The sequence below is a fragment of the Podarcis vaucheri genome (assembly GCF_965113315.1).
Source record: "Podarcis vaucheri genome assembly, chromosome: Z".
Taxonomy (NCBI): domain Eukaryota; kingdom Metazoa; phylum Chordata; class Lepidosauria; order Squamata; family Lacertidae; genus Podarcis; species Podarcis vaucheri.
This window is the reverse complement of record NC_138758.1, coordinates 35,999,282-36,020,789: the sequence shown is the minus strand read 5'-3', so window position 1 is coordinate 36,020,789 and position 21,508 is coordinate 35,999,282. Positions and strand designations below refer to the sequence as shown.

Sequence of the window (21,508 nt, the reverse complement as noted above, 5' to 3'; positions counted from 1 at the left end):
AATTTGCAATGTTTGAAACAAAAACAACATCCTTGGCAACACATTCATTTTTATCACAGCAATTCGGCCTAACAGTGATAACTTCAAATTTGTCCATATTTCTAAGTCCTTTTTCACTTCAGTCCAACATTTTTCATAATTACCCTTAAATAAATTCACATTTTTGGCAGTCATATTGAATATGACAGCAGGAGGAGAGATTTCCAGCAGGTAGGGCATTGTGTGTCCCACATAGGTGTTTTAAACCCTCTGTTGTTCCTAGCTGGAAGCAGAACAAAACATGGAAAACAAACGGGTATTTGCAATTTAGTGCAAGATCAGGTTTTTTTGGGGGGGGAGCAGACCTTTTGTATTACTTTGGAGGACGCTTGCAACCTTGTCTGATGGAGATCAGAATTGCTGGAACAGCACACAGGTGCTGTCTCCGACACTCAAGCCAGCTGGGGAAGTTCTCCGGTTTTGCCACGGAGGGCACCCTGCTCCATGACTCACTGCTAACACGTGTCAGCTCCAGAGAGGTGCTTGTGCATCAAGCATCATTGTGCCATACTGTAACCCACCCACCACCACCAAGTGGACACCTGGGCCTCTTGCCATAATAACCATGAAGTATTACACTTGCTGACCTAAAGAGGGGACATCCGTCTGAGCCCTATCTGCTTTGTCAGTGGGGCAGCATTATATGCCCAGGTAGTGGGCAAAGGAGATCCAGCTACTGCAAAGAAGCTTTTTTTCCAGCCCACCATAAGGCAGGCAAGTGGAATTGGCTGGAGAAGAGTGTTGCATTGCCTCATCTTCAACATTTTAGGGCGAGGGTGGAGGGTTTGCTTTCACCCCCGGGGGAAGGGTCCCTCAGTCTGCTTGCAGATTATGTCTTGTGCAAACCCACTCACCTGCTGTACAGTATTATTGTTGCAAGGCAGACACAGATTTGGAAATGCATCTTTGCCCAAGGTATTATCCTGACCGGGGCAAGTTTTTTCTCAAGGAAACGCCGTCCGCTTTGGGTCTCCTGGAATGTAGATAAATCTTCCCAGGGAGAAGCCCAGAGACCTTGTAGTACAACCATCACAGTTTGCAGGCATTTTCCCAACAGGTCAGACTCTCCCACTGTTGAAAGGACGCCGATGCACTTTCGAATCTAGGATGATTTTTTAAAAGTGATTATTTTCATGTTTGCCAAATTATTTTTTTAGATGTTCCTGAGAGCAACTCAATGGCAATTGTGTAAAAAGCAACAAGGGCCATTAAGTAGATGAGCCATAGTGTGTATATCATGTAACTTAAACAGATAAAAAAACCTGTTTATGATGTTGAAGTTTCTTTCCTTCTTTTCTGTGTTTTTCCATACTTCCTGCTTCAGAATCATCATTGTAGGAAAGTCCACCTTCTGAGGTTTGTTAAATCTAGAACTGTTTTTTTTATTATAATTATCATTATTCTATTGAGTTCCTTCTCTTAATTATTTCGCTATCATTTCCAGCAATAAAAGAAAAAGAACCTTGTTTTTTCTCAGACTCGTGAGATTTTCTTTACGTTATCTGGCCCCAGAAATAATTTGTTTACTTTGCCCATAGCTGCTGAAGACCATGGCATGACGCTAAATCACATCACTGCTTGTTCTTCCATAAAGCTGTTCATAGACAGTTGCCAGTTGCTTCCGTTTAAAAGTTGCTTTTCATCTGCCTTAAGAGTTCTCCATTTGCTTCTATCTGCTGGTGCAGAAACCATGGATTGCTTGCTTTTTTTAAAAAAAAAGTTATTTGTGCATGCCACCTTCTTGAATTCAGAATAATTTTCCCTTCAGTGCTTGCTTTAGGAGAGTCATTTTATTCGGGGGGGTGGGTCTTCATTTCACATATCCAGAAAATGATCTGTTGATGTTTAAGAGTCTGATTCTTGTCACAAATGTCCCCTGCCTGGAACCCAGGAGTTGCTGCTAGCTAGCATTTCAGACATCACTGAACTGGATGGACCAATGATCGGACTCATTGCACAAGAGGGCTTTTTAGAATTGCCCACAGAGAGGCTGGCTCCTCTGCCGATGTAACGCATTGCGCCTGAATCAGCAAATCAAGAGGAATCTAAGGTCACATCCATACCACGTTTAAAGCACTCATATCACTTGGACAGTCATGGCTTTCCTCCAAAGAAAACCTGAGAATTGTAGTTTTTCTAAGGGTGCTGGGACTTGTAGCTCTGTAAGGGGTATCCTTCTAACTCTTGATTACCCAGAATTCTTTGAGGAAAGCCATGGCTGTTAAAGTGGTAGAAGAGCGCTGTAAATGTTGCTAATAGATGTGACATAGGACAAAAGATAGCACAATCGTTGCCTGCAGCTACGCCCATCCATTTATTCTACCCCACCACTGATCCATCATTTGCATCAGTGTTGGAATAATAATGTGAGGTTCTGTAATAAATAAGAGTATGTCATCAGCAAATAAAACCCAGTTTATAATCAACTGAGTTAGGACTGCACGCCTGTGCCTTCATGAGAATCTTCCTAAAAAGGATCCCTGGGGAGTCAATAATAATAATAATAATAATGTATTTGTTTTGTTTTCTTAATCCATTTCTGCTTTAGCTCTTCAAGGTACAGTGCCCCTGGGTCTTTGCTTTTTGAACACCTCCTTCCCCCAAACCTCTCCCAACTTGTGTGTATCTAACGAAATCTCTCTTTTCTTTCTCTCTCTCTCTGTTTAGATTCCTAAATGTGTTGGCTGCTGGTAACAAGAGCATCGGGGCGAGCAGGGGCACAGGAGAAACAAATGGTCTGATTTTTTTTTTTTAAGCACCCTGTTTGTACCAGGGGTTTTTTGTGGGTTCCCCTCCCTTTTTTTTAACAACAGCAACAACCCTCCCTCATGTTAGGCTCCCCTCCCTTGAAACGGAGCTATCATTTGCAGAGGGAGGAAAAAACTCCTGCCCCAATAGTGGGTGCATTCCATGACTCCCAACATCATCACCTAGTTGCTTGCTAAAACTCTCCAGCATGCCACCTGATGCATCAAACTAACCCATCCCTCCTCTTCCTTTTAAACTATGTGGAGGTTCCACCAGAGTCTCATTTAAATGGAGGACGTAACCAAAAAGCTTCCGTCATATCCGTGTTGCCCTCTGGTAGAGGCAACAGCAATTTGCTTTGGCTAGCTGACTGCCATTATGTGCCATCTTTGCTCATCCATCTTGACTCCGTTGCTGGTAGTTTCTAAAAGGGGGTTTGCAAGGCAAGCTGCCTTTGTTCCCATTTTGTAGATGAGAAACCGAGGCTGAGAAAACACCGAGGTTCTGCTTTCCTTGCAACCTCACACAGGCAAACCCACTTAAGCACAGGGCTTCTAAACCAGGTGTGGGGAAACCTTTGGATTTTGTTGAACTACGATTCCCATCATCCCTAGCTACTGACAGTGCTTGCTGGGGGCCTGATAGGCATTGTGTCGTCATTCAGCAACATCTGGAGGGCCAAAGATTCCCAGCATGCCTGCTCTAGACAGCGGTGATCAGCACTAAATAGTGAATCAAAACCAGTTTAAAAGTGTTGCATTCAGTTCTGGTTAGGGAGCTTGGCAAGTAGATTGCTGATTTTAATCGGGCCTAAACACTGAAGTAGTTCAATTGAAACCCAGCAGTAACATTATGGGTTGTATCCAATGTCTGCGCTGCTCAGAGTAGACACATTGAAATTAATGAGCATGGCTAACTTGGATCTATTCATTTCAGCGTGGCTTTACCCTAAGTCTGGAGGATCTAACAAGATGGCCCCTGGTGGGCCCTGTAAGAACAGGATGCTGGACTAGATGGGGTCCCCTTGGGCCTGACCCAGCAGGTGCTTCATATGCTATTACTGCTTCATAACCGGACCTCAGCTAGGAACTCAGGAGGCAGCCGTTGAGGCTAGCTGCCTTCTCTGACTCAGCCTGCCTTCTGCAGAATGGGAATAATAAGTGCTTAGGGCAAGTTTGGAAGGTCTACGAAGTGCCTATGAGAAAAGGACCACAGAGATACCACATAATAGTATTTTCATTTTTTAAAAAAATAGAACTTATTTAAATATTTAGTGCCACTCACTTCTGTCTCTAATCTTAAGATTGGCAATGTGGGAACAGGGTGGAGGAACTTGTGCCTTCCTATACTCTGATACATTGTGGTTGGACTCCAGCTCCCATCAGTGCCTGCAGCCACCGTGGCCGATAGGAATGATGGGAGGTGGAGTCCGACAGCATCTGGAAGGTCACATGTCTCCCCATCCCTGATCTAAGCAGCAGCATTCCCTAGTGCATGTCGGGTATGGAAGGATGTCTCTGTTGAGAGAGGGGGAAGGATGCCTGTTCTTAGATCAGGAGCAAGGAACCTGTGGTCCTCCACATATCTGTTGGACTCCAACTCCCATCAGCCCCAGCCAAGGATGGTGGGAGTTAGAGTCCAGGGAAATCCAGTGGGTCACTAGCCATGCTTGCTGTAGATGTTTATGTGGAAGCAAGCCCCATTGTGCTTAGTGGGGCTTTTCTTCTAGCTGATAATGTCCAGGGTTGTGGCCCTGGTCCTGCAACCGACTCCAGGCCGCTGCAAATAAGTGCCAAATCCTGCATGTTAACATTGCAGCGCACTGAGGACACACAGCAGCAAGCACAGCATTCTTCTGACAACTATTTCCCCCATTATGCTGTGCTCACTTGTCCTATCCAGGCATTGTGTTTCATTAAATACATGAAAATACGCCTAGGAAAGAACGTAATGTGTGAAGGGAAACCCCCACCCATTAAGAAACAAATAAGCAATAGATGGGTTGAGTTGGTATGTTCCAATTGTTCAGATATCCTTTGGGGGGGGAGGGTTGGCGAGACTGAACACTTCCTGGCATCTTCACAGAGTTCAAGAGAAGTCAGCCCTTGTTCTGAAGGCCTTCCTGAGGTCTAGCCTCTTTCCTTAGTTTTTGCCCTTAGGGACTGCATTTCCTACCCTCAACTGCATCCGCAGTGAGTAGGCCATTTCCTTTCATCCCAAGTTTAAATTTTGTCCACATTGTGGTTTTGCCCAATGTCAAGGATTTACTGGAGAGCCCTAATAGGTGCTTGTTGGGAGGTGCCGGAGTGTGCTCTTGTTCAGCTGACGCTGGAAACCTCGCCATGCGCCCCTTTGCAAAACGCCCGCCTACCTGTGCGCCCAAAACCAACGCCCACCCCCTGCACGCTTCCAGCCAGTTTTCTGCAGACCTCCGTTTCCACTGCCTCTGGGCCCGCATGCTCGCCCCCTGCTGCCTTGCCTGCACCTGCCTGCCTTTTTTTAAGGTGCCCAGATTTAAACTCTCTGCTGCTGTTCTTAATTTATTTGGTCCTTAGCATCTCAAGACCTTCCTTTTGTCCCTTCTGCATGCTGTCTCTGCCTGCTCTTGCCTTTATTCTGCTTTTATTCCCATACCATGTCGAAACAAAATCGCACTCTTGATTTATCCTTCCCTGCCACCCCAGTCCGTACTGGAACATCATAGCCCAGCACTTTGGCAATGTAGGTGTTCTGTCTTCAATTCCCTTTTTGGCAATGTGACCGGGTTGATTAACTGAGCAGTAGTTTCATCTGTGTTCACGCTGGACAGCACACCTTCATCATGGGCGGCTGACTGGATGTGGCTTTCTTGCTGCGTGAAAGATAAAATACTTTGGGTTTTGAGCTCATGCCTTCGTCTCCCAAACACCTGCATTTTGACAGTGGGTGACGGATCACAGATCACACTGAAAGAGCCTGGCCCAGTTCTCATTTAAAAGACCCACATGCACACACTTGTTACAGAGTGTCTGCCATACATGTGAATGGATCGTTGCAGTTAAGATCGTCAGCGCTGGAACTTCCGCGGTGTGGTGCTCATCGATAGAGGCAGTTCGAGACAAACAAGTGTGGCCCATTCCAGGTAGCAGAAAGAGGTTTCAGACTGAGATTAGGGGACAGATTGATTTCCAAAAGCAACCTATTGTTGGTTGTATTACAGCTGGTCACCTGCCAAATGGGGGAGGGTCTCTGGCTCGGTAGCAGGGCATCTGCTTTGCATGCAGGATGGTCCTAGCTCAATCCCCAGGGTCTCCAGGTAAGGCTGGGAAAGATTTCGGTTTGACACCCTGGAGATCTACTGCCAGTCAATGTAAGAAAGAGCAGGGCTAGAAAACCTGGGTCTCCAGCTCCCACCAGTCCCAGCATGGCCAATGAGGAAGGACAATGAGAAGGCCAACATTTGAAGGGCCAGATGTTCCCCACCCCCTGGCAAACTGTTGTATGCGTTCACCCAGCATTGGATCACAAGCGGAAAGGAGGAAGCAAGTCTGAAGGGGATAAAGCTCTTGTCTACTCCTTTCATGACAGTGGAAGGGCTGGTGTGTTGGAAAGTTGCATTTGTGGTCCATGTGTGTGCATAGCTGGCTGCTTGAACGCTGTCATAGCATGGGGGCAAAAGCCACCGGAAAGTGTGTCATGTTGCTGGAGTAATGTATAGGATAGGCCACATTGACACCCAGAACGTTTCTTACTTCCAATATTGTCAGCTGCCCACTACTGTGGGATAGTCAGGGCCATCCTCACAGTGAGTTAGACCTGTCATCAGTGGGGAGTAGGAGGCAAAAAGGGTGCAGAACGTAAAAAAAAGGGGGGGACTCTGTTCACCAGGCCTAATTTCTGGGTGAGGAATGCCCTTGAGCACCAGCGTTCCTGTTCAGGAGGGACGTAGAATACAGATCTCAGTTGCCATAGCATCTGCTTCAATTATATATTTATCCAGAGGCCAGCAGCCTGAAAAGCAACCAAGCTGTGCTATTCAGTCATGAAATTTAAAAAATGTAGAGTTGGAAGGCACCCAAAGGGTCATCTAGTCCGACTCCCTGCATTGCAGGAATCACAACTAAAGAATCCTGAACGCTCCTCCTTCCCGAGATCTGCAGGAAGACAAAGTGGATATGAAACTTACAGCACCTACAGCTATTTCTGTTGGCAAAGTCTGTAACATCCCTGATCGTCCCAGCATGTAAATAAGATGAAGGGATCTTCCCAATTTATGGTGCCACTAATGTAAGAGAAAGTCTGCTTTTCAATAAACAGACATTAGATATAGATAGATAGATATATGTTAGGTGGACAGTATATTATTGTCACCCTGTACCAACAATGCCCAAATGATTGCTGTGTCCATGTGGCTACATCACAAGCTGGGGGGAGAATCATTTCTGCCTTTATAACTAGGCTGTGAAAATATGGTTTCCTTGAGTTTCTACAAAGTTGGCAGCTTCTTGGCAAATCTTTGCTACTCTTAAGAACCAAACAGGTTGAAAAAGAAAACATCGAGCCACCTTTGACTAAATGGTCCTATCTCTGTTCTACTAGGTGGACATTTCAGGAAAGAATTTCACAGAGGCACTTTTCTCCTGCCTAGGCACAGAATTGGAAGTCAAGAGAGCACCCATGTGGGTTAAGATTTTTCAGACAGCAGCATTAGTTTGTAAGCACTATGACCCCGTTCCATGAAATGTCAACCCCCCCCCCCAACTGGGAAATTTGAGGTTTGATACAGCACCAACCATTTTAAAGTAAGGGAACATCACCTAGGGGGAGGTCACCTATTGGCTAGCACCTGTAGCATCACTACCACATCTCCTGCCTCAACACCTTGCCAGAGAAATTGTGTGTCTCTGTGTGTGTGATCTGGAGATAAAAATAGAAGCACAGCACACAAAGAAGTGGATGGGACACTTTATTTTTAAAAAATTAAAAAATTAGATAGCTCTCAAAGGGACAACTGATCCACCCTTTGATTCATTTCAGAACATATCCATAGAGCAAGTTGCAAAGGCAGGGGGTGATGTACTTGCAAGGGGCTGCTCTTAAAATCATTCCAAAAAGTGCTTATGTCTTCTGTACACCCACATTGAGACTTCTGGTCCATGCTGCAGGCTGCCACGTGGGTCACTTCGTGACTTTTTCTTTTATGTAGCAAAATAAAAATGTGCAGAGACATGCAGGCCTTAGATGTCTCCCAGATCCAGAATGGCCCTGGGCTCCTGGAAACCCCAAAGAATATGGGCTTCAGTAGCCAGAACAGCTTTGCACAGAAAAGGATTGAGACACTTTGCTAAGATGAAATGAGTGTATTGGTGCTCCACACACACTTAAGGAGTTCAAAAGGCACTCTGGAGCATGTACAGAGCTCTGAGGCAGAGCCTCCAAATTTAACCTGAAGCAGATTAATAAAGCATCTAGTTTGCAAAAACTTGTGACCATCTCATGATCCTATTGGAGAGGAAAAGTTATGATCCTTGCCTCTAAGAAAACAATTCAGCCTTCTCCGCCCTCTGCTCCCATCTCTCTTACTCTCCCTTAACATCTGTAAATATACAAAGAGAAAAGAAACATATTTACTGAAAAGTTGTGTTTTAATGCTGAATATTTTTCAAAGTTTCCTGCTGCATATTGACTCCATCGCTCCCTGCCCCCTCATGCTTGAAGTGTCAAAAAAAAGATTTTTTTAAAAAAGTAAGCCAAATTATATTTTAACATATAATGTCAAGCACTTTTTTATTATTAAAAAAGAAATGATTTCTGTGTGAGTTTTTAGGCACTGGATTATTTTGCGTAGGTTTCAACAGCATCTTAATGTATGTGTGTGTGTTGTCTCATAACCCCCAAAAGTGTGTAAAAAAAACAACCCGGCAACAAAAAGGTTCTGGTGTTTGACCCATTTGTTTCTTGATGAAAGAATTCTATCAAATAAAGTGCTTCCATTTGAGAGCAAACACAGGACTTGTTAACTGTGATTTGGGGAAACAAAACACTTTCATCAACGTTTGGCTCTTGGTCCTGCAACACCATCAAGAGATTAGCTTTTGATTAAGCACTGAGCCCCCATTTCAAACTCAGAAGGAGGAAGTCTGGTGAAAGCCAGACAAAAGGAATTAACATCTTCACACTGCATTATAGTTGAACTGAACTTCCCGCAGGACACAGTGATGGCCACTGCCTTTGGATGGATTTAAAAGAGGACTGTATCATTTCATGCAGGAGATAAGGCTAGCCATGGCGGCTCAGCTCTGCCTCCCTGATCAAAGGCAGCCATTCTTCTGAATGACAGTTGCTGGAAACCTCAGGAGGGGAGAGGACTCTTGTGTCTGGGTCCTGCTTGTAGGCTTTTCATTGGGGCACCTGGCTGGCCACTGAGAACAGGCTACTCAGCTGGAGCCAGGCTAGTAAGGTTTGCAACTGGCAGCTTGCAGCAAAATTCCATGACACGAAATGATGCCAACTGGGCCTTGCAGACATAGGCAGTTAAAAGCGAAGTGAGAAAGGGAAGAGAGGTGATAACAGAAACCACGTATCTGATGGCCCCCACTTAAAACTCTCTCTCCTCCCTTTCCAGGTGAATGCTTGCTTGCCCCATCAGGCAGGATGCAATTCAGAAGTTTGTTTAAAGGCTGGTGAGGGGTTTGGCATTGGGGGAGAGGGTCCCAAAGTCCAGATGGCAAGGCCTTGGGGCGGGGTACATTTGGCCATTAGAGCCTGATGTTCAGCACCTATCCAGACAGAGGATAAAGCAAAACCAGAGCGTCCCTTTTGGGGCCAACCTCCGCATTTGGGGGGCGGGCGCTGTGATGGAGAATAAACACATGGACAAGCAAAGCAATATTTACACAGCTTCTGAATGCAAGCGTTTTTTTATTGGCTCAACAGTCTTAGCACAAAAGGAAGGAATTTGAGCACAAGAGTTTGACACTCCATAACGTACTCTGTCTCTTTTAAGGCACCACCCACAGAGCACAAATAGAGGCTGCCCTCGAAAAGGGCGTTCCATGGTAAGAGCAGAAATGACACCCCCCACAGCAAGTCATCTCCCCACACGCTCCTCAGGTGCCTAGGAGGATGCTCTTTTAGGCATTTAGAGATCCAGGTCAACAGAGAAAACAGCAACAAAAAGATGGAGAAACTTCTGCAAGAGGGTTCTCTTTAAAAAGAGGCGGAAGTGGTTGCTGTTTGCAGCAGAGGATTTCGTGCTTCCAGAAGGCCACATCTCACTAAAGAGATCTTCATGCTTCTCCCTCCGTTATCCGCTCTTATCCATTCCCATAAACAAAACAAAAAATGGTTGGTTTGGAGCAACCCTATTAAAGCCTGGGAGTGGCCAGAGAGGCAAAGAGGTGTGGGGAGGTGAGACTGCACTAGACCAATTACCAACACAAAACGATGTTTGTGGGTACATGTGGCTGGACAGAAACAGAGACTGTGCAAAGCAACATGAGACAGGACCTCCCTCAAAAAGGTATCTCTCGTCAGCTGCTGAGCAGAAAAATGCAGTAGTGGTTCCTGGAATTGGGGGGGGGGGGGTCTTCACTATCTTCACAAGTGTGCCAGACTTGCTGGGCTACATGGTTTTCCCTCAGAAACTGTACAATCTGTCACCACAGATCAGAACTGTTCTAGCACTGGTCCTCCAGCAGTCTGGATGCAGGAGGCATTTCAGAAAGACAGAGACACACCCCTGTTCTCCCACAGCCAAAAAAGGAGGAGGGTGGGGCTGCCGGGTCAGGTGGGACAATCCGTCTTCCTTGGTTTCACAGGCAGCTGCACCCAAACCAAGTATTGCCCACCTCCCTAGGAAGATGCTTCCAGTGTTCCTGGCTGCACATGCAATCAGGAGTGGGTCGTGCTGTTGTGTGGGTGCGACAAGACTAGTATAGGGTCATCAGGGGCTAATTCATGGGTACACATTTCCTCAAAATTCCTTCCTTCCACACACCCATTTTCAGGGAGGCCACAGTCAATGGGATGAGAAGAAGCTGATCAGCTGCACTTGTTCTTTATGTGAATGGGATTGTGTTCAAGGAAGAGGTGGGGGACAGGCATCCTGAATCGGAAGGTGGAGTTTTGCATCCTTACAAATAAATAAATAAATAAATAAATCACAATGATGGGGTCCACTTTGTGGTTTGAAAGCTCCCCGCTGGAAGTAAGTTAAGTTTCCTCCTTTGTGAGTTTGCATGGTGAAAGAGAATGAACAGAAATAGGACATGCCTGAGCTTGCTTGCTACAAGCTCAGACTGTGTGCTTTAAGCTATTTCTGTATTTTGTAAATACCCTGTGTTCTTGCTGCTGCATGGAATAACACATGAATCTAACCTTTGGTGTTTTGTAAGTAAAGCCTTTATACTTAGTAATGCTGTTTTCTGTCCGTGGCAAGAGGAGTAGAGAAGGGAAGTGCTGTACATAGCTATAACCGGATATATAAAACGTCTAAAAACTTACATCCCTCATGCTTCACTGTGCTGCATGATTCTGTGGTTTTAAACCCAGGGAGGTGTTTCTCTTGCTAAAGTGTGTTAAGTCCTGTGCTTTGGATCTAGGGACCCAACCAAGTCTTTCATTAATTACTCCGCACAGGTGATCTATATCTATTTTCCCCACAAAATTAACATCGCTTCCTACAAGTGTTAATCACTGTGAACAGGACAAGGTGACGGGTGGCGGGAGCTGCGTTGTATGCTTTTTCAGTTCCAAAACATGAGAGAAAGGGAAACAAAGAAATGCAGAGAGTGTTTGGACTCACTCCCAAGAATGTCCACTCCCCAAGGGGAAGTCAGGGCTAGCCCAACCTGTCAAGAGCACAGGAAAGAGATCAGAGCTGTGCTTCTTTTTAGAACACAGCTGGGGAACCTTTTTCAGCCTGGGGGCCAAGTTTCCTTCTGGGCATCCTCCTGCCAGCCACTTCCCAGAGATGGGTGAGGCAAAACATTAGGAAGAACTTTTTGAAGGTGAGTTGTTCAACGCTGGGATGGACTACCTTGGAAGTCGGTGGAATCTTCCTTTGTTGGATGTTTTTAAACAGGTTGGATGGCCACCTGTCTGGGATTCATCAGCTGAAATTCCTGCATTGCAGGGGGTTGGACTAGATGACCCTTGGGAACTTTCCAAGTCTACAATTCTATGATTCTATTAAAAGTGGGTGGAGCAATGGGTGCAGATTTTACCTTTGCACAGTAGGCTAATTTCTACAAATGCCCACATACCTCTCTCTATCCTCTGTGCAGGCAAGCAGAAAAGCACAGTCAGGCAGTGTTGTACCAAGATGGCTTGATGTGCTGTATGCTGAAGGGGCATAGAGACTATCAATCCATGGTAGTGAACACACTTTGCATGCTCATGGTCCCAGGTTCAATCCCTGGTACTTGAGGTGAACAAAAGGGTCTTAGGTAGCAGGGCTGAGCACCCTGAGCCAGAAGAGTGGATCACAGAGGGGGGACATGATAGCCCAACAAGACTCGTAGAATGTAGCTCAGCAGTACAGCATCCGTTTTGTGTGCCGAAGGTCCCGGCTTCAATCCCCAATGGCATCTCCAAGTAGAGCTAGGAATGTCCCCTGCCTGAAACCCTGGAGACCCACTGCCAGTCAGTGTTGGCTATACTGAGCTAGATGGACCAATGGTCTGACATGTTATAAGTAATCTTCCTAAGTTCTTATTCAGTTCAACCCATACAGAACCATGAGGACTAGGGTCTTTCTTTTATTTTTAGGTAAAATACAATAGCTCCATGGTAGAGCACCTGCTTTGTACACAGGTCTGAGGTTCAGTTCCCAGCTTCTCCATGTAAGTCTCTCCTAGACTCCCTGCCTGAAATTCCCAAGAGCCGCTGCCAATCACTGTAGATCATACTGAGCTAAATGGACCAATGGTCTAGCTCGATATAAAGGAAACTTTCTATCTTCCCACTTAATTACTTCATGCTGGCTGAACAATTGAACTAGAATCTTTATTGGGAGGGGGGTGCAGCTCAGTGGCAGAGCATAAGATTTGCTTGCAGAAGGTCTCAGGTTCAATCCGCAGCAGTATCTCCAAATATGGCTGGGAAAGAGATCCTGCCTGAAACCCCTGGAGAGTCCCTGCCAGTTAGTGTAGACGATAAGGAGCTAGATAGAACAATGATCTGACTCACTACAACTTTTTATGCTGTGGTTTTAAAAAAAAAACTGTTGAAAGGTTTTGGAACAGAGGGGTTTGTTTAAAGAAACTCTTCAGGATTCAGAAACATTCTAAAGGCAGCTTCTTAACTCCCATCATCCATTGACCACTGGAGCATGCTAGCTGGGGCTGATGGGAGTTGTAGTTCAACAGATGGGGGGGCACAGTTGCCCCATCCCTGGAGTAGACTGTAATGGGTCTAGATGGGGAAATGGTGCGACAGAAGGTAAAGCTATCCACATGAGCCTAACCTCAGGGGCTCTGGGTGCCCCTGTGCCTCTCCAGTGTACCTTCCCCACATGGTCCGTGGTCTCTCAGGCCGCCCGGGTCTCAGCCTCAATCTTCTGCTCCCCGTGCATGTTCTCCACCTCCTGCACCTGGGCCACATTCTGCCGGATGGCAATCTCGGGGCCTCCGCTGTAGATTGTGCTTAAGTAAGTCCACGTCTCCTCGGAAATCTGGCCGTAATCAGCTCCTGCCAAAAGAGCATAGGTAGCGGTAGAGAAAATGCTGGTGTGGGCAGGGCAGATCCAAACGGCTTCTGTCAACAGCAAAATTTTCTCACAGCTTTGCTCAAAGCAGTAAAAGCATTACTAAACGGTGAGGGGAATTACTGCTATTGTTAACAGACAACTTAAGAGCATTGCAAAAGAGTGTTTACAGGAATCCTGTGAGGTAGGCTGCTACTCTTTCCATGCTGCAAGTTGCAGAAGAGAAGGCCAGAGGGAACTAAGAACACAAGGAGAGCCTGGCTGCTACAGAAGACCAAAGGCCTGTCTAGTGAAGCACAGCGACCAGCCAGATGCCCCCGTGGGAAGCCTGTAGACAGGATCCAACTGCAACACCAGCTCTGCCCACTTGTGGTTCCCAGCCTCACTACTGGATCAGACAAGTGGCCCATCTAGTCCAGCTTCCTGCTCTCACAGAAGTCAACCAGATGCCCCAATGGGAAGCCCATACGTAGGACCTCAGTGCCACACTCTTACATGTGTTCCCCAGCAACTGGTATCCAGGAACATACTGGAGGGCTGAACACATCTATCCTGGCTAATAAACACTGATAGCCTTATCCCTCCATTAATTTGTCTAGTCCTCTTTCTAAAGCCACTCAAGGTCCTCCCGAACCCCCAGAATTTTCTCCTTTGCTTCAGCTTCACTAAGATCCTGTTTCTTGAGGGAGGCAGACAGAATGGAAAACAGGAAAGGAAGGGGGGAAGGCTGAAATAACTGCTGTGAGGAGCCTTACCCTGCTTGACCTGCATGTGACCACTGCCTTTTGCCACAGCAATCTTGCTGTTGTCGATAGGTCCAGGCGGTTCTACGGGAAAAGAAGGAATACTAGTTAGCAGGCAATACAGTTCAAAATTAAATTTGCCATAGTTCCATTTATTTATTCATAGCCCACTTTTCCTCCAAGTAGCTCAAGGTGGTGTATACACAGTTCTCCGCCTCTCCCCAGTTCATCCTCACAACAACCCTGCGGAGTAGGTTAGGCTGAAAGAGAGAGACAGAGGCAGGTTTAGACTGCCAGGTTAGGATATGGCAGACCGGGACTCAAGTGCCATGAAGCTCACAGAGGACCTTGGGCCTAGTCTCCGACTGTCTGCCAAACTCTCTGCTACAGATAGGTAGCCGTGTTGGTCTGCCATAGTCAAAATAAAAAATTCCTTCCAGTAGCACCTTAAAGACCAACTAAGTTAGTTCTTGGTATGAGCTTTCGTGTGCATGCAAACTCTCTGCTGTGAGGGTAAAATGGGGGAAACCATTCTCATCACCCTACATTCGTATAAAAGTTTTATCGTACTGTGACTTTGCCAGAACCACCATACTTGGGCCAGAGGCAAACGGGCTTCCCGGCCTGCCAGTTGGCCATCCCTACTGAATGAGAGAAACCCCCTCCCCTTCTGAGTCGCTTCCGAGGCACTTGGTGGCAACCCTGTTCTCTTCCCATCCCTCCTTTTCCACTGCCAACTCCCCTCCCTGCCAGTCTTTACCGTTGTCCTTTCCTTTGACGAACGCCTCCCACTCGCGGAACCACTGCATGCTTATGCAATAGATGACTCCAGGAGACTCTTCGGCCTGGAAGGCCTTGTTCAGCTGATGGGCAGAGGGCAAAGAGGGAATTACTACTATCATCATTTGTTTTATGATGGCAGCTAAAGGCAGTGGTGGGTAGAAAACACCAACACTGCCACCAGCCACCAGCTTTTGTAGGTTAATTTTCAAATCTTCCTTTTATGCTGAACTGTATTTTTAAGGACTGGCATAAGCTTCCTTGCAAGCCTCTGGAGCTGAAAGGTTTCTAAGGTTTGTGGATGTGTTTCCTGCATTTTATGGATTGTATTTTACTGAGCTTGCAGAGACACAGAGCAGATCATTTGCTCTGTCGAGAGGTGGATGTAGACAAGGACAGCGTCAAGGGTGGCTGCAGTCAGACTGTTCCCTCCCCAACCACCAAAGAAGCCCTGGCGGAAGGAGAGTCTGACACCAGCTGCCTGGCCACTCAGTTTTGATTTGTGAGCATATTGCTCTTGGTGTATCTGTTGCGTTTTATGAACATCCTCAGCTGCTTTGAGGACTTGTCAGAAAGTAGGGTATAAATCTACCAAGCAAACACATGAAATCAAAGCTGCAGACACCTTAGGGCAGAGGAAGGAATCTGTTGCTTGCAGCAAATTAACATGCTTGATTCTGAATGTCATAAAAAGAGATTGTGTCCACTGCCAGTCAGCAGAATCCATAACTGAGCCAGAGCATTCGTTTGTTTATTTACCGTATTTTTCGCTCTATAACACGCACCCGACCATAACACGCACGTAGTTTTTAGAGGAGGAAAATCCGTAGGCATGCCACCCGTAGGCATTCCCTCCATAACACGCACAGACATTTCCCCTTACTTTTTAGGAGGAAAAAAGTGAGTGTTATGGTGCAAAAAATACGGTAATAAAATTTATATACTGCCTGACTACAAAAAAACCCCCCTCAAAGCAGTTCTCAAAAAATATAAAACGATAAAGTTATCACAAAGAAAAAATTGCAACAATAACTGGAAAAATTAAAATAACAATAGACTAAAAACAGATTTAAGACTCATATCAACTTTCTAAATATCTGGGCAGGCTTGTTTTTAGCAGAGAAGAGCACAGTGAAGGCACCTGCTTGATAGCAATAGGCAGTTGAGTTCTAAAGTTTAGGTGCTGCCACACTAAAGGATTTAGTTGTTACAAATGCAGAATGGGTCTTATGTGGCAGCTTCCAGGTCAAGCATAAGGGAAGCCCCACATAAGGTACACTAGATGGAATTACACTGACAGCTAGTGGTACTACTTTGTACTACCACTATGTTTCCCCACCCCAGCAGGCCTATCTGCTGTGGGAGTACCTTGATGAAAGTGTCAATTTCGATCTTCCTCCTCTTGGCCAGGGCTTCGATCTCCACCTGGCACACTGAACACACGTAGAGGTGGTTGACAGCTGGGCCGCCACCGAACCTGAACACAAGAGGAGACTGAAGCATAACCACAGAGGCAATGGAGGAGAAAGACCAAGCACACCAGCACCCCATGCCCATATACTCCAAGTATTTGTGAATGCAGTGTTGAGTCCCTAGAAGTGGGTGGACTTCAACTCCCATCAACCCCAACCAGTATAGCCAATGATCAGGTTTGATGGGAGCTATAGTCCAGCAACATCTGGAAGGCCAACAACATCTGGAAGTTTCCCCATTGCTGACAATCAATTCTGAGGCCATCAGCCACAGAACTGCTATGCAGGTGTAGTACAGCTTTGCAGACCTTTATTTCTCTTACGTTGCGCCTTCTAGTGGCACTTCCCGGAGGGGAAAGACTAGGCACCTGCCCTAGCTGGATTACAATCAGCAGTTCAACATATGAGAGATTATATTGGAGGAAGGGGAGACAAAAGCAAAAGGGAGAAAAATAGAAACCAGATGCCAAAAGCATCACAAAAATGGGCACCGAGAAGGAATTTGAAGGGTCAGAAAGCCTGCATTGTGCTTGTGCTCTTGCCCCAACTGTAAGTTTTCAACTTGCTCTCCACTTACCCTAGGGACTAGGTACTTGATTTTACTAAAACAAAATGAAACAAAACACCCCCACCCCCAAACTGACTCCCCTTACCTGTTGTAGAGATACTCCCAGACGTTCTGGGGAAGAATCACCACCAGGTCATCAATATAATGATATTTATTTGGAGGGATGCCTGCGAGTAAATGAAACAGAGAAGAGGTAATGAAAAACAAGGTACCTTCTGGGTAGTTGCTAACACACCTGCAGAACACAAGGAACCACACAGGCTGTGCATTTCTGCCACCGGACATTTAAATCGTGTGGCTTCTGAGAGGAAAACTGGCTAGCCAGAAGCAGAAGTCAAGCAGATCCCTGCCTCTCAGCACAGCACCAAGTAACATTCCCTCAAGTGCAGCCCCCCCTCCCCCCCTCACCTCCATGGGAACAGAGGAAGGTATGGTTGGTGATGGGGCCTGGCTCCGCAAAGGTGTTGAATTTGTTGAGCCACTCCCGAGAGATGTAGAACTGGAGCAGCCCAGGTTCCTTCATGGTCGCCAGCGAGACCACTTTCTGCCGTTCCCGCACAGCCTCCTCGCTGCTCTTCCTGGAGGAAGATTATGAGGAAAGCGCAGAGGGTGGAGGTGTCAGTATGAAGCAGCAGGAGCCACCACCATGCAGATCATGGGGCTGTTCCATGTTTAATTGCAAATCACGGGGGTTCTTTCCTACGATGCTGCCTCATCATAATTATTACTATTACTTAATTACCTGCCCTTCATACTGGGGTCCAAGGGTGGGTTGCAACAATTAAAATACCATATTAAAAACAGCTGGCAATCATAGAAATAAGCTGGATCCTAGAAACTGAGCCAGACTCTTGGTTCATCTAGCTCAGTATTGTCTACAACGACCAGCAGCAGCTCTCCAGGTTTTCAAACAGGAAGTTCTTCTCAGTCCTACAAGAGAGGCCATTGGGGACTGAACCTGGGACTTTCTGCATGCAAAGTAGATGCTCTGCCAATGAACTATGGTCCTTCTCCTATAAATAAAGTTAAGATTCTAGTCCTCGTGGTTCTAAATAAAGAGCTTATTTAAACAGGAAGCTGCATTATACTAAGTCAGCCCACTGGTCCACCTAACTCATGGTTATCTACAGTGGCTGGAAGCAGCTCTTCAGGATTTCAGACAGGAAGGGAGTCCCCAGGCCTACCTGGAGATGTTGGGACTGAACCTGGAGCCTTCTGCATGCAGGACAGGTACTTTGCCTCTTCGCCACTCCACTTTAAGGGGAAAGTGGAATTCACCAAGGAAATTCAAACTTCTAAGTTGGTTTCCATTGCAGTTCACTTGCATCCAAGTTAATTCCTATTTCTGCTACCTTGTTCTACTTATGCACTGTTAAACTTTGTTTTGTAAGTGTCTAAGGGCTAGAATTAAATAAATTTGAATCTTCCTCCCAGGAAACACTCTCTCATCAAGCTCTTCAGACATTTCTAAAAATGCTAGTTTCCCCAGCAAGGGCCAATTACTTTCGAACATCTTACCTGTAGAACAAAACATAGGCCTCTGCATTCTGTACAACTGTTTCGTGGACCTCCGTGACGTACTGATCATCAAATTCGTACCACTGGCCATTGATTACGTTCTGGCAATACGCGATGTAGTGCCCACCTTTTAAGAAAGCAAGATTGGAAAGAGTCCCAAGTGAATGACCTTGAATATTGGTATCAGAAAATCATGGCATGTGAAAACAGCACCAAATCTTACATTGGATGTAAGATGTACCACTTACTTTAGATTAGAATATAACTGTAACAGAATTTTTTTTTGCACAATTTGAGATTTCAGCCAGGGCTAGAACCTCCAGACACTTTTCATATAATTTAGCATCCTGTTATTACATATACAACAAAAGCATTTTCAAGATAACCTTCAGAAAAAGCCTGGCAAATCCGGAACTATACTTGATAATCAGATAATGGTAATATTCTCTAGGTAGAGACAACTTTTATTCTCACTTTTTTGTTTCATAACTTTGTTTCATAAAATAACTTTGTTATTTTAACCCATGTGTCCCTATTTTAGTTTTGTTTTTCATCTTTTAACTATCATCTGTTTTTAAAAAATTAATTCTTATTAAAGATTTTCTTGATTTACAAAAATACATGCATTGTCTCTTTTTCAGGTTGTAAAGTCTTTTCTACAGATCGGTTACATTTGATATGAGACTTTGTGTTGTATACTGTATAAGGTCAGGGAAAAAGAGGAGGAGAGAGGGGAGGTGGGGTGGTGAAACTTGTATTCTTTTCTATAGTGTATGTGTGGGGTTTTGTTTCAGCATCAACTGGGTAGATTCTCTTTCTATTCACTTATTACATTTCCTTGGTAGTAAGAGGGATTGGGAGGGCCCAGGGTGTGGTTGGTTGTCTGTAGTTGGCTGCAGTGAGGTTTGTTTGCATTTGTGAGTTGGGGAGGGATTGTTGAGTCAAGTAAGTCATATTTATTTGTATGCTGTTGGTGGGTTCTTGTTGTCTTGTTGGACTGTGTATGTGATCATGTCAGTTTCAGTTTATTGGTTAGCTTTTCTAGTAAGGCTGTTTCCCATACGATTTGGTATCAGTGGTCCATGTTCACTCCTGACAATTCTCTCCACTGTCCAGCTATGATGCTTCTGGCTGCTGAGAGTAGGTTGGTTATAAGCTTTTTATAATGTGAGTGGACATTATTATCCTGGAAAATGTTCAGTAGGGCCAGTTCTGGGGTGACTTCTAATACCTGTTCTGTTATTTTGCATATTTCTTGTAGGACTGCTGTCCCAAAGGGTTGGATTTTGAGGCATTCTCACCACATGTGGAGGTATGTGCCTGTAGAAGCACAGCCTCTCCAGCATTTTGGTGAAGTTCCTGGGTGTATCATGGTGTTAGGTACTACCTGTAGGTAAGTGTCAGGGGTTTAGGAGCAGAGGCAAGGGCAAGGGAGGAAACAGAGAGCGAAGGGGAGGAGGCAGAAGAAAAGATGAGTGATGACGACGACCCGAGATCTCCGAGTCTTTCCAGTGAATCAGAGGATTCACAGAAAGGAGCACCAGTGGCCAGGGCAAGGGGGGAGTCTAGGGGGGCACCCCAGGAAGATAGAGCCAGAGGGGACTCAGAGGAGAGCAGTTGGAAATCGGGACCAGCGTCACCGCCAGAGAGCAGGGAAGAGGAAGGGAGCCAGGGGGCAAGCGCTGGCAGCTCACCACAGGAGGGAGGGCATGAGTCAGGAGTGGCCACACCTCCATCGGGGAGCGAAGAAACGGTTAAGAGGAAAGTGGAAGGTTGGGCGCGCGCGCCAAGTTCAAATGCAGAGGAAGGCGGCGCAGTAAGCAGCCCGGAAAGGGAGCCAGGTCCTAAAGCCCGGCGCAAGGAGGCAGGAGGGTCCGGGTCAGCGTCAGAAGAATCCCGGAAGGAAGAAGCCCCGGGGGGTAGAGGGACCCAGAGGAGGACAGTCAGGCGGAAAAGGTGGAGCAGGGCTAGGATATTAAGTTGGTGCGCACGGGGCGGAGACTCAGACGGAGCTTCGTCGATCTAGCTACTAGACGTAGAGTTGCGCGCAGCAGCGTGAGAATGGAAACTGTAATTCAATAAAGACTTTTACTAAATGATCGCTGGCTAGCGTGATCCTCTGTGAGCTAGGATCTTCAAGCAGCCCTGACAGTAAGTTTCAGAGTGAGTTCTTTTCTTTTGGCTGAGATGGATTCAAAGGGAGGTTTATACCACATTCTAGTCCATTGGGTGGGGTTAATTTCATTGTTGTGCTCCCATTGTTCTTTGATTGCATCAAGGGGGGTTGTGGGATTTTGGAGCAGTATTTTGTATATTTTGGATACCATCCCCTTGCTGTGTTCTTCTGCTTTCCAGAGGTTTTCAAAGGTGGACAAGGGCCTAGTGGCTGCTGAGTCTATGGATTGTTTAAGAAGGCATGTACTATAGTTGGTGATTAGCCAGGGTATTTGTCTTGTATTTCTTGTGTCAATATGAGTTTGTTATTTTGGTAGAAGTCTGCTAGGCAGTGGAGGCCTTTGGTTTGCCTGGTTTTTATCTGGAGGTTGCATGTTGGAATAGTGAGTTGTTATAACTGTTCTCTTTGCTTTATATACATTATAAAATGAAATAGAAAATATTTGCCCCCCCCCCAAAAAAAAAAAATCATGGCAAATTGCTTTACTAGAAAACCTCACGAAAAAGGGGGAATGGCCAGGGATCAAAAGCATACAGGCTAAGTCTGTAGCTACATAGCATTGTTTTATTGAGGATACAAGAGTCAATGCAAATATCTGCCCCACACCTGCAGCAAATTATCATTTATGGTTACAGTCATAACTTTTGGTTTGGGAGAAGGGTAGCCTGGAACCTGCTAGGAAGATGCTTATAAATTTGAAATTGTCAACAAGTTAAGGCTTTATTTATCTGCCTGCTCAGTTCTTCCAGCTGATTATGCAATAGGAGGTGATTTATT

At 45.8% G+C, this 21,508-nt stretch overlaps 2 protein-coding genes across 7 annotated transcripts in view; one reads left to right on the top strand and one right to left on the bottom strand.

Moving 5' to 3' along the window:
- FNBP1 (formin binding protein 1) overlaps positions 1-8,771 on the top strand; it is a 118,495-nt gene extending 109,724 nt beyond the window's left edge. For 2 of the 3 annotated variants that reach the window (XR_014215651.1, XM_082207994.1), the window contains exon 19: positions 2,707-8,771. Coding sequence is in view for 2 of the 3 variants with exons in the window: in XM_082207994.1 (XP_082064120.1) it covers positions 2,707-2,714 (8 nt within the window). In the remaining variant the exon portion in view is untranslated. Of the gene's footprint in view, positions 1-1,363; positions 1,396-2,706 lie in introns of all 3 variants that reach the window. The other variant, XM_082207993.1, reaches the window with a different exon arrangement.
- The window catches only part of USP20 (ubiquitin specific peptidase 20), a 43,153-nt gene continuing 26,470 nt past the window's right edge, over positions 4,826-21,508 (bottom strand). For 3 of the 4 annotated variants that reach the window (XM_082207977.1, XM_082207978.1, XM_082207980.1), the window contains exons 18-24: positions 18,556-18,682; positions 17,446-17,615; positions 17,123-17,204; positions 16,366-16,474; positions 14,978-15,080; positions 14,230-14,301; positions 12,508-13,458 (exon numbers count right to left, since the gene is read on the bottom strand). In XM_082207977.1, the coding sequence (XP_082064103.1) occupies positions 13,298-13,458; positions 14,230-14,301; positions 14,978-15,080; positions 16,366-16,474; positions 17,123-17,204; positions 17,446-17,615; positions 18,556-18,682 (824 nt within the window). In that variant the 3' untranslated portion in view covers positions 12,508-13,297. Of the gene's footprint in view, positions 8,363-12,507; positions 13,459-14,229; positions 14,302-14,977; positions 15,081-16,365; positions 16,475-17,122; positions 17,205-17,445; positions 17,616-18,555; positions 18,683-21,508 lie in introns of those variants that run through there. The other variant, XM_082207979.1, reaches the window with a different exon arrangement.